This window comes from Eleutherodactylus coqui, chromosome 9 (genome assembly GCF_035609145.1).
Source record: "Eleutherodactylus coqui strain aEleCoq1 chromosome 9, aEleCoq1.hap1, whole genome shotgun sequence".
In the NCBI taxonomy this organism is placed as follows: Eukaryota; Metazoa; Chordata; class Amphibia; order Anura; family Eleutherodactylidae; genus Eleutherodactylus; species Eleutherodactylus coqui.
This window is the reverse complement of record NC_089845.1, coordinates 81,978,972-81,991,333: the sequence shown is the minus strand read 5'-3', so window position 1 is coordinate 81,991,333 and position 12,362 is coordinate 81,978,972. Positions and strand designations below refer to the sequence as shown.

Here is a 12,362-nt window from a genome sequence, read left to right as displayed (position 1 = left end):
TATTGTTTATGGATAAATACTGAACAGGCTGAACCTTGGAGCATTGCATCTTTGTTTAGGTGATTGGTATAGGTGATTGGTAGAGGTCTAGGTATTAGGTCATCAGCGCTCCAGCGGGGCTAGGTATTAGGTCATCAGCGCTCCAGCGGGGCTAGGTATTAGGTCATCAGCGCTCCAGCGGGGCTAGGTATTAGGTCATCAGCGCTCCAGCGGGGCTAGGTATTAGGTCATCAGCGCTCGGCAGAGTGTGGAGACTGAAAGGCTTCTCGCTCAGCACTTCACCTTCTGTGTGAAGCATGGAGCATTTACACATATCAAGCCAGTGATCATTTTCACACTGAAGTCAGCGACTATCAACCGCGAATGAATAGTGAGATTTTCTTTGCAAATAAGGAAGATGGAAAAATACCTCTGCAGCGCCACCTATTGGATGACAGCATTCCTGCAAATCAATGTGACTTTCTAACAAGTCTTAACAATGATTGGGAATAGGAAGCCAGAGAACCATACAGAAAGCTGTTTCGGGGTCTTTGCCCCCCCCCCCCCCATTACTGTGCAGTAGGTTTCTGGCTTGGCTGGTGATAGGCCTATGATGTGGGTCAGGAGGGGGTGTTGTTTCGCTGTAAGAGCACCCAAAATGTGTGTGGAGACACCTAGGGCATGAGTAGGTCAGGGGATGATGTAGTTTCTCCCCAAGGAGAGCACCCAAAAGGGGTGTGAAGGAGACTTGTAAGGCCATGCACACTGGAGGGGAAAACTCTCCGAAACAGCTGTCTGTGTATGGTTCTCTGGCTTCCTATTCCCAGTCCTTGTTAAGACTTGTTAGAAAGTCACATTGATTTGCAGGAATGCTGGTATCCAATAGGTGGTGCTGCAGAGGTATTTTTCAATCTTCCTTTATTTGCATAAATTACACAGGGAGCTAGTATGGCCTTGTAAATCTCTTCACTCACCTTCTAGGTGTCTCCACACCCCCTTTTGGGTGCTCTTCTTGGAGGAGAGACTATTCCATCCCCCAACCCCCTCATGGAGATTTTCAAAATGTGAAATTGAAAGAAGCTGCGGCTACCTCCTCTTCTTTGTAAAAACCTACCTACCTCTCCGGTCCGATCTCGGTGTGATGTCGTTTCTAGAGTGAAGTCCAGACACAGAGTTTCCAGAATGAATGTGGCTGTGACTCCCTTGCAAATCCCCGAGTTGGGATATAATCGCACACTGTAGAGTAAGGCCGCGGATTCCGGCTGTGAGCCAGGTCTGCGACTCTTCGTGCCTGACTTTTCTGTACTGCGGATGACTACGGCTGCTCACTGTTAGTCATGCGCAGTCCGGTCCCAACCCCCCACCCCCCCCGCAGTATTTGTATTTCCCACGCCGGCGCTTAGTGATGACGCAGGTACCCCCAGCCTATATGCAATGTTAGTTGTGTATGGGCTGCAAGTCAGACAGTCTCCACTGACTTCAATGGAAGCTGTCCGTGGCAAAGTAGAACAATTTGTATCCGCAAGTGTGAAAAAAGTGAAACATCATGATTTTCAACGCCAGTGTTTTGTCACGGACCCTGATTACTCAATCGGAATCCGCCTGCGTGAGCCTGGCCTTGGGCTGGGTTCCCACGAGACAGAAATCCCGTGGAATGGCAGCAGTGGGACCGCACGGTAATTCAGCGAGATTTCTGCAGTGGAAAGGCTGCTTTAAAACCCGCATCACTTGGCACCGGTTTGAAGTGTCTCCCCATCAAGAGAAGAGAGCCCGCAGCAGCTAGGGCGATACAAGTGACATGTCATGGCTTTGAATTCCATGCTACATGCCAGCTTTTGCGTGGCTTAGTCGCTGTGGACTGTCAACAGTGTGTATGAGGTTTTTGGAAGTATCGGGGTTAAAAAAATGCATGCGGAAAGTCCGCCCCGTGTGCACCCAGCCTAACTGCCCATGCCCGTGGCCAGGTTGGGTTCTGCCTGCGACATCTCGCAGCGGAATCAGACCCAGCGGCCCCCAGCAACCTTATACGCCCCTCTCTGGATCCTCTGTGAGTGTATCATCCAGCATGTGCAGCAAATGATGTGCCGACGCTGGATGGGAACGGATTTCCACCATAATTCTGCTGTGCTCACAGCGGCAGTATTGCGGGACGGACGGCTTCCATTGCATAAAACCAGGGAAAAGGGGGATTCCCAATGGGGAACCGGGATAAACGGTGAAGAAATCACTCAGCGTGACTAAGTTTAGAAGAGAAGAACCCACGGCGTGACCTCTCACACTAGATCCTACGGCCATTAAGGACCAGACACTTGTTAGGGATGTTACCCATGTGGTGGTTATACCGATTATTTTTTTTCCGTGACATGTAGGGCTATTTTTTAAATCTGTTTTTTTTGTCTACAACACCATCCCCAACGCCTCATCTCCATGTGAACGCAGTCTAAGGGCCCCTTCACAGGGCGTATTAGCGCAATACACAGAGAATAGAACACATTGATTTCAGTGAGTTCATTCACATTTCCGGATCTTGAATACGCATTACAACTGTGCAGAAAAGCCCAGCAGCATAGAAGTGAATGGGAGGGCACAACTGTGCGCACAATACGGAAGTAGATGCGTAAAATGTTTCAGAATTCTACTGTAAAGAGAACACATCTGGCACTAATTAGCCATTTCAATCAGCGCATTTTGTTTGCCACGCACAAATAAACATCCCCTGCGGGCGGAAAAAGTACAGAAAAATACGCCGATACGTGCGCACAAAGGCATCGGGCGTTATGGAAAAAAAGCAGCACTGCGGTGTTCGAAAATACACATATGCTCATGTGAAGGTGCCCTAAAAGGTAAACTGCCTTTGTTGCCCACGGCAACCGTCCCCAATACAGCTGTCATTTCCCTGTAAGTGCTTCCTAAGGGGTTTTACTTTAGCCAGTTTTCATAACTCTGCACCATTTATGTATCAACAACAAAGCACCCCTGCAGCTGGGAGAAGAATGGACTATTCCTCAGCCAGCCAGCACCCCTACAGTATGGACTGTCCCAAAGTCAGGCGCGCGTCTAGCTTCTCTCAGTCTAGTCACGTGACACAGCGGAGACGCGGAAGATGCTAGTCATGTGATGTTTCGGTTCCTGTAGTGGAAGGAGGCGGTGCATGACCCAGTCCATAGTCCCGGCTGGGAAGTCTGTAGTAGCGGGTGGTGGCTGCTGGAAGCTCCTGTCATCACTCCTATGCTGGGCAGCCTGTGACGCCATGGACAGCGACGACTTCTACCTGGAGCTCGCTGAGCGGCCGGTCCTGTTTGAAAAAGCCACCAACGTGAACAGCGTGTTCTTCGATGAGGCCAATAAGCAGGTGAGCTTCCCTAGTGCAGTGCGCCCCCTGCAGGTGTGACCGGCCGCCTCCCCCCAGACCACCTCCGGTCAGCACTGCCGCCGTCAGGGGGATCTCTGGGCTGCAGGTGTGACCGGCCGCCTCCCCCCAGACCGCCTCCGGTCAGGGGGATCTCTGGGCTGCAGGTGTGACCGGCCGCCTCCCCCCAGACCGCCTCCGGTCAGGGGGATCTCTGGGCTGCAGGTGTGACCGGCCGCCTCCCCCCAGACCGCCTCCGGTCAGGGGGATCTCTGGGCTGCAGGTGTGACCGGCCGCCTCCCCCCAGACCGCCTCCGGTCAGGGGGATCTCTGGGCTGCAGGTGTGACCGGCCGCCTCCCCCCAGACCGCCTCCGGTCAGGGGGATCTCTGGGCTGCAGGTGTGACCGGCCGCCTCCCCCCAGACCGCCTCCGGTCAGGGGGATCTCTGGGCTGCAGGTGTGACCGGCCGCCTCCCCCCAGACCGCCTCCGGTCAGGGGGATCTCTGGGCTGCAGGTGTGACCGGCCGCCTCCCCCCAGACCGCCTCCGGTCAGGGGGATCTCTGGGCTGCAGGTGTGACCGGCCGCCTCCCCCCAGACCGCCTCCGGTCAGGGGGATCTCTGGGCTGCAGGTGTGACCGGCCGCCTCCCCCCAGACCGCCTCCGGTCAGGGGGATCTCTGGGCTGCAGGTGTGACCGGCCGCCTCCCCCCAGACCGCCTCCGGTCAGGGGGATCTCTGGGCTGCAGGTGTGACCGGCCGCCTCCCCCCAGACCGCCTCCGGTCAGGGGGATCTCTGGGCTGCAGGTGTGACCGGCCGCCTCCCCCCAGACCGCCTCCGGTCAGGGGGATCTCTGGGCTGCAGGTGTGACCGGCCGCCTCCCCCCAGACCGCCTCCGGTCAGGGGGATCTCTGGGCTGCAGGTGTGACCGGCCGCCTCCCCCCAGACCGCCTCCGGTCAGGGGGATCTCTGGGCTGCAGGTGTGACCGGCCGCCTCCCCCCAGACCGCCTCCGGTCAGGGGGATCTCTGGGCTGCAGGTGTGACCGGCCGCCTCCCCCCAGACCGCCTCCGGTCAGGGGGATCTCTGGGCTGCAGGTGTGACCGGCCGCCTCCCCCCAGACCGCCTCCGGTCAGGGGGATCTCTGGGCTGCAGGTGTGACCGGCCGCCTCCCCCCAGACCGCCTCCGGTCAGGGGGATCTCTGGGCTGCAGGTGTGACCGGCCGCCTCCCCCCAGACCGCCTCCGGTCAGGGGGATCTCTGGGCTGCAGGTGTGACCGGCCGCCTCCCCCCAGACCGCCTCCGGTCAGGGGGATCTCTGGGCTGCAGGTGTGACCGGCCGCCTCCCCCCAGACCGCCTCCGGTCAGGGGGATCTCTGGGCTGCAGGTGTGACCGGCCGCCTCCCCCCAGACCGCCTCCGGTCAGGGGGATCTCTGGGCTGCAGGTGTGACCGGCCGCCTCCCCCCAGACCGCCTCCGGTCAGGGGGATCTCTGGGCTGCAGGTGTGACCGGCCGCCTCCCCCCAGACCGCCTCCGGTCAGGGGGATCTCTGGGCTGCAGGTGTGACCGGCCGCCTCCCCCCAGACCGCCTCCGGTCAGGGGGATCTCTGGGCTGCAGGTGTGACCGGCCGCCTCCCCCCAGACCGCCTCCGGTCAGGGGGATCTCTGGGCTGCAGGTGTGACCGGCCGCCTCCCCCCAGACCGCCTCCGGTCAGGGGGATCTCTGGGCTGCAGGTGTGACCGGCCGCCTCCCCCCAGACCGCCTCCGGTCAGGGGGATCTCTGGGCTGCAGGTGTGACCGGCCGCCTCCCCCCAGACCGCCTCCGGTCAGGGGGATCTCTGGGCTGCAGGTGTGACCGGCCGCCTCCCCCCAGACCGCCTCCGGTCAGGGGGATCTCTGGGCTGCAGGTGTGACCGGCCGCCTCCCCCCAGACCGCCTCCGGTCAGGGGGATCTCTGGGCTGCAGGTGTGACCGGCCGCCTCCCCCCAGACCGCCTCCGGTCAGGGGGATCTCTGGGCTGCAGGTGTGACCGGCCGCCTCCCCCCAGACCGCCTCCGGTCAGGGGGATCTCTGGGCTGCAGGTGTGACCGGCCGCCTCCCCCCAGACCGCCTCCGGTCAGGGGGATCTCTGGGCTGCAGGTGTGACCGGCCGCCTCCCCCCAGACCGCCTCCGGTCAGGGGGATCTCTGGGCTGCAGGTGTGACCGGCCGCCTCCCCCCAGACCGCCTCCGGTCAGGGGGATCTCTGGGCTGCAGGTGTGACCGGCCGCCTCCCCCCAGACCGCCTCCGGTCAGGGGGATCTCTGGGCTGCAGGTGTGACCGGCCGCCTCCCCCCAGACCGCCTCCGGTCAGGGGGATCTCTGGGCTGCAGGTGTGACCGGCCGCCTCCCCCCAGACCGCCTCCGGTCAGGGGGATCTCTGGGCTGCAGGTGTGACCGGCCGCCTCCCCCCAGACCGCCTCCGGTCAGGGGGATCTCTGGGCTGCAGGTGTGACCGGCCGCCTCCCCCCAGACCGCCTCCGGTCAGGGGGATCTCTGGGCTGCAGGTGTGACCGGCCGCCTCCCCCCAGACCGCCTCCGGTCAGGGGGATCTCTGGGCTGCAGGTGTGACCGGCCGCCTCCCCCCAGACCGCCTCCGGTCAGGGGGATCTCTGGGCTGCAGGTGTGACCGGCCGCCTCCCCCCAGACCGCCTCCGGTCAGGGGGATCTCTGGGCTGCAGGTGTGACCGGCCGCCTCCCCCCAGACCGCCTCCGGTCAGGGGGATCTCTGGGCTGCAGGTGTGACCGGCCGCCTCCCCCCAGACCGCCTCCGGTCAGGGGGATCTCTGGGCTGCAGGTGTGACCGGCCGCCTCCCCCCAGACCGCCTCCGGTCAGGGGGATCTCTGGGCTGCAGGTGTGACCGGCCGCCTCCCCCCAGACCGCCTCCGGTCAGGGGGATCTCTGGGCTGCAGGTGTGACCGGCCGCCTCCCCCCAGACCGCCTCCGGTCAGGCGGATCTCTGGGCTGCTGGTGTGACCGGCCGCCTCCCCCCAGACCGCCTCCGGTCAGGCGGATCTCTGGGCTGCAGGTGTGACCGGCCGCCTCCCCCAGACCGCCTCCGGTCAGCGCTGCCGCGGTCAGGGGGATCTCTGGGCTGCAGGTGTGACCGGCCGCCTCCCCCAGACCGCCTCCGGTCAGCGCTGCCGCGGTCAGGGGGATCTCTGGGCTGCAGGTGTGACCGGCCGCCTCCCCCAGACCGCCTCCGGTCAGCGCTGCCGCGGTCAGGGGGATCTCTGGGCTGCAGGTGTGACCGGCCGCCTCCCCCAGACCGCCTCCGGTCAGCGCTGCCGCGGTCAGGGGGATCTCTGGGCTGCAGGTGTGACCGGCCGCCTCCCCCAGACCGCCTCCGGTCAGCGCTGCCGCGGTCAGGGGGATCTCTGGGCTGCAGGTGTGACCGGCCGCCTCCCCCAGACCGCCTCCGGTCAGCGCTGCCGCGGTCAGGGGGATCTCTGGGCTGCAGGTGTGACCGGCCGCCTCCCCCAGACCGCCTCCGGTCAGCGCTGCCGCGGTCAGGGGGATCTCTGGGCTGCAGGTGTGACCGGCCGCCTCCCCCAGACCGCCTCCGGTCAGCGCTGCAGCGGTCAGGGGGATCTCTGGGCTGCAGGTGTGACCGGCCGCCTCCCCCAGACCGCCTCCGGTCAGCGCTGCCGCGGTCAGGGGGATCTCTGGGCTGCAGGTGTGACCGGCCGCCTCCCCCACACCGCCTCCGGTCAGCGCTGCCGCGGTCAGGGGGATCTCTGGGCTGCAGGTGTGACCGTCCGCCTCCCCCACACCGCCTCCGGTGAGCGCTGCCGCGGTCAGGGGGATCTCTGGGCTGCAGGTGTGACCGTCCGCCTCCCCCACACCGCCTCCGGTGAGCGCTGCCGCGGTCAGGGGGATCTCTGGGCTGCAGGTGTGACCGTCCGCCTCCCCCACACCGCCTCCGGTGAGCGCTGCCGCGGTCAGGGGGATCTCTGGGCTGCAGGTGTGACCGTCCGCCTCCCCCACACCGCCTCCGGTGAGCGCTGCCGCGGTCAGGGGGATCTCTGGGCTGCAGGTGTGACCGTCCGCCTCCCCCACACCGCCTCCGGTGAGCGCTGCCGCGGTCAGGGGGATCTCTGGGCTGCAGGTGTGACCGTCCGCCTCCCCCAGACCACCTCCGGTGAGCGCTGCCGCGGTCAGGGGGATCTCTGGGCTGCAGGTGTGACCGTCCGCCTCCCCCAGACCACCTCCGGTCAGCGCTGCCGCGGTCAGGGGGATCTCTGGGCTGCAGGTGTGACCGTCCGCCTCCCCCAGACCACCTCCGGTCAGCGCTGCCGCGGTCAGGGGGATCTCTGGGCTGCAGGTGTGACCGTCCGCCTCCCCCAGACCACCTCCGGTGAGCGCTGCCGCGGTCAGGGGGATCTCTGGGCTGCAGGTGTGACCGTCCGCCTCCCCCAGACCACCTCCGGTCAGCGCTGCCGCGGTCAGGGGGATCTCTGGGCTGCAGGTGTGACCGTCCGCCTCCCCCAGACCACCTCCGGTCAGCGCTGCCGCGGTCAGGGGGATCTCTGGGCTGCAGGTGTGACCGTCCGCCTCCCCCAGACCACCTCCGGTCAGCGCTGCCGCGGTCAGGGGGATCTCTGGGCTGCAGGTGTGACCGTCCGCCTCCCCCAGACCACCTCCGGTCAGCGCTGCCGCGGTCAGGGGGATCTCTGGGCTGCAGGTGGGGAAGTAATAAACGTCTCACTATTTCTACGGATTCTCTGCTGCGTCTTTGCCAAGAGTTAGAGCGATTATCTGTGCAGTCAGATGATGCTTCACTACGGAGGTCACGGTAGGGGGTGGGGGCGCTGTCGTGTCCTGGTATGGGTTTCATGGGTGGCACTAATAAGGTTGCATCACGCATAGTGGATCTGCAGCATATTTCACTATGTGTAACGCTGCCATCTTGTACGAAGTAGTACTGCTGTGTACACGGCGCGGATCACATCACAGCCAGAGCGTTCCTCGCCCCACTAGTGGAGATGTACATGATTTATAATGCTTCGTGTGTATGTATATGATATATTATACACACATCTACAGTCTCCTCCCTCCTCTTAATGGCGCCTTGCAAGAATTCCATTGGTTGAGTGGTGAACCAGGTGTCAGCCGCTGCTGTTGTGTCAGAAATGGAGACAAATTTGGTTCCCTTGAGGTTTCTTCAAATTTAAGACTACTGATAGTCCGAGGGGGCCGGATGAGGAAAACGGGGAGGATGATCCAGCGCCTCAAACCCAGGTCAGCCAGTCTGCTTAGGGTGAAGGCCGCTGTGTAGATCTTGTGGTATTGTTGTGGAAGAACATGGCATTTTTTGGGTCAACTTTCTGCGGCTTTTAGACTTCAATGGCCCTTCAATTTCTCCAGAAGTGTTGTGTGATACCCGGCATTGATAGTAGACCCCTCTGGAAGGTCCACAAGCAGTACCCGTCTTTGCCCCAGAAGACAGATGTCCTCACCTGGGATGACAACTTCTGTGCTCTGAACTTTTCTGGATGCATTTCCATTCTTTTGACTTGGAATCATCCATAAAAATCCAAGTCTCCTCCATCATCACCAGTCCGTACGGGAAAGCACCAGCACCCTGCCGAAAACACTGCAGAATTTCTCAGGAGGCTTGCCCTTGGCACGCTTTTGATCTGCTGGCAAACATTTCGGGACCTCCTTGGCAAACACCTTCCTCCTGCCCAGATGATCGGGAATCATGGACCCAACTTTTTCCTTGGCAATGTTCAGTGCCTCGGCTATCATTGTAGAAGAAATTCGCCGGTCTTCTAGCATTGTGTCATGGATGGCGTCTATAGTACCCGCAGCGCCGCCCCCTCGGAGGTCTCCCGCAATGGTCTTCATCATGTGTTGAAATCTCTGGTTTCAGATTTGGCACCCCAGTTTTCCACTCGAGTACCCAGGACACTTGTCACCTAATGTCTGCACCATGTCACCGTGAAGGTCTTTGGCCGACACCATTCAGACCTGGGAGGTTCATCACTGCTGCTCTCCTTTGTCGTCGAACATGCTGTCAAGTTGTAATCATGCCTCCTGGCCGGTCCTTGTGCTTTCGCCACCCTGGCATATATTTCTGTATAGTTTGTGCCCTTCTACATCTATTGATCTGGGCAGCCGTATGCCAATGCAAGTTTTGGTGCTAATACCCTATTGCACAAAGATTTATGCCTTTTTTTGCCAGAAAGTGGCCCAAATGCTGTGATAACTGCACCTAAATACATCTTCCTATAAAAGGTCTTCTCTTGCAGGTATTTGCCGTGCGATCTGGTGGAGCCACCGGCGTCGTGGTTAAGGGGCCAGAAGACAGGATTCCCATCTCCTTCAGGTAATGGCTCCAGGGATGATCTACTTGCTGGCTCACTAGATTGTATGAGATCACCAATTACGACGCGGGAGATCAGTATAGTACTCTCTATAGTGCTCTACTAAAGCTCATTTTTGGGATCCTATTAAAGGGTAGCGTCCTGGTTTTCTTGGACTATAATATTGTTGGCCTAGGATAGACCTTCATTGTCAGATGGGTAGGGGTCCGACTCCCCACCCCCCTCATGTATGCTTATTAAAGGGGCCGTGGCACTTGATTGGTACATTTGTAGCAGCTGTGCCTGGTGCTGGAGCTCATCCCTGTGGGACTAATCCGCATATCGGATGCAGGCTCTACACGCGTGTGGCACGGAGCCTTGTAAACATTGCTGGGGACGCAGCAAGTGCTGGACCCCCACAGCCCTGATAGCTGGAAGTCAGATCCCCCCCCCAATCTGATAGGCTGTCCTTCGGGTAGGCCATCAATATTAGTACTAGAGTCCTGGATAAAAGTTTAACCCTTTCAAGACCAGAGATTTTTTTTGTTTAGCCTTTTTTTGTTTTTGTTCCTGCCTTCCAAGAGCCATAACTTTTTTTTTATTGTATTTTTCCATTGGTGTAGCTGTTTGAGTCCTTCTTTTTGTGGGCCAATGGCCCCGTTTATTGTACCATAGAATGCAGCAAAAAAAATTATTTTTTTTTAAGTGGGGTGAAATTGACGCGTTCACTTTATTCTGTGGGTGAGGACTATTATGGGCATATCAAATTTTATAAAATACCCCAAATGTTACTACTTCTTGATGTCTTCGGAATTGATTTTTATTTTAAAGAGATGTGGCTGCAAAAATGCCAATCTACCGCTTAGAGGCAGCGGTCAGCATCGACAGCAGCATCTATTAGTGGTTGGCTGGGATCAGATCTAACTCCAATTGTGACTGTTCCCGGCATTTGTCAGTTTTTGAACACAGCTGATGTCTGTTGGGTATGGAACAGTCTCCGCTCCTGAACCCCCTTCACACGGCCGCCTTGTGCTTGAGAAGGGGTCAAGTCACATTCGGTAGAAGTGTGCAAAAAAGGGACTAAACTCCATGAAATACCAAAAAGATACCAGATTCCTTACACCAGTTATGTCACTTGTAGCCGCCGGACCCACCTCAGCCTGGTGAGAACCATGTAATGGGATTACTGACAAGTAGTCCTGAGCATCGCTGCCCATGTGATAGTCTCCCGGTCTCATACATCTAGGTCTGAGCAGCAGTATAGTGTGTGCTAGAAGGATATAACCTCGTCCGTGTGCCGGCATACAGTGTGCTCCCATTTCAGGCTTGGTTTCTCTACAGGATGGAAGATAAGGGGGAGGTGAAATGCATTAAATTCTCTCTCGGAAACAGAATTCTGGCTGTGCAACGGACCAATAAGACTGTGGTGAGTAGGTGGCTTTGTGGTTATCAGGAACTTCCTACCGTCATACTATTTAGCTCCATATGTGCTTCTACTTTGTGATCCACAACCTGCAGTGATTGTGTCCCTCAGAGCAGAACTCTTGGGTGCGGCTGCTTGCAGTGTTGTATACTTGCCCGTTGCACGCCCTAGATGAGGTGTCCATCCTAAGGGTTGGATTTCTGTGCACTGTATTGTTTGTATATGGTCAGTGGGTCACCCGCTGGACTGTAAGAACTCTAGTAGAAGTCCCAGAATTGTGAATGAGATCTGTGGGCAAGTCTGTCAGTAAAGCTTCTGGAAACCTAATTCATACATGAAAGTGAAAGTATTCTCTTCTGGTTTTCTTTGTTTCCATTTACAGGATTTTATCAACCTAATTCAAGATTATTCCCAGTTGGAATACTCCCAGGAATGTAAGGTAAGCCGGACGTTTGTTGGTTTCCTGCTGAAATCCATAAAGTGAATACCAGCGCTGCTTCTTGTGTATATTGCACCAAAAATGAATGCTTGTTTTTTTTTTCTTTACACCAAGGGTTACAGCCGAAGGTCAGTCAGTAACCGTTTTTCAACAGATGCTCCTCTAAAGCATTTTTGGCTAAGGCCTCATGCACACAGCCAGGTCGGAATCCCGCTGCGTGAAGCAACCCGTGCCCCAGCATTGACCTCATACTTACCCGTCCAGCGTCCTCTCCCTCTGATCTGCGATGTGCCGGCTGGCACACAGCCGCGCAGAGCGGAGCCAGCGTGGCAGACTTGACGTTTCTGTGCAAGCTTCTGCAAGGCCCGCACAGAAAAAGGCCATGCCGCGCAAGTTTTCACGCGGTCAAATCGCGGCTGTCCGGATAGGATTGCATATAGAGCATGCTGCCATTTTTCCTACGCGAGCTGAAATCGTAAGTGATTTCTCGTGTGCATGGAAGAATCATTTTACATTGCATGCGATGGACAGACATTGCTGTGGAACTCGCTCATTTGAACACATTTTGAGTTATAATCGTTGCGTGTAAATGGGCCTTAAATCCAAGTATTGTCTGAATGCCTAATTAGTCATTATTAATTCATGGATATGCTATGACAACACATGAACCAGTTGGAGTGTCATTGCTGTCTGAGGCCCCCTGCACACGGGCGGAAATTCCGCGGTGTGATTTCCTGCAGAATTTCCACCCGTACCCGCCTGCATAGGATTGCATTAGAAAACACATGCGGGAAAACAAATCGCGACATGTTCTATTTCTGTGCG

At 58.2% G+C, this 12,362-nt stretch overlaps 1 protein-coding gene across 1 annotated transcript in view; it reads left to right on the top strand.

The window, feature by feature from the left end:
• The first annotated feature begins 3,057 nt into the window (after positions 1-3,057).
• RMC1 (regulator of MON1-CCZ1) overlaps positions 3,058-12,362 on the top strand; it is a 37,593-nt gene continuing 28,288 nt past the window's right edge. Inside the window, exons 1-4 of the mRNA XM_066579621.1 lie at positions 3,058-3,331; positions 9,622-9,698; positions 11,017-11,101; positions 11,481-11,537. Of these exons, the coding sequence (XP_066435718.1) occupies positions 3,131-3,331; positions 9,622-9,698; positions 11,017-11,101; positions 11,481-11,537 (420 nt within the window). The 5' untranslated portion in view covers positions 3,058-3,130. The remainder of the gene's footprint in view (positions 3,332-9,621; positions 9,699-11,016; positions 11,102-11,480; positions 11,538-12,362) is intronic.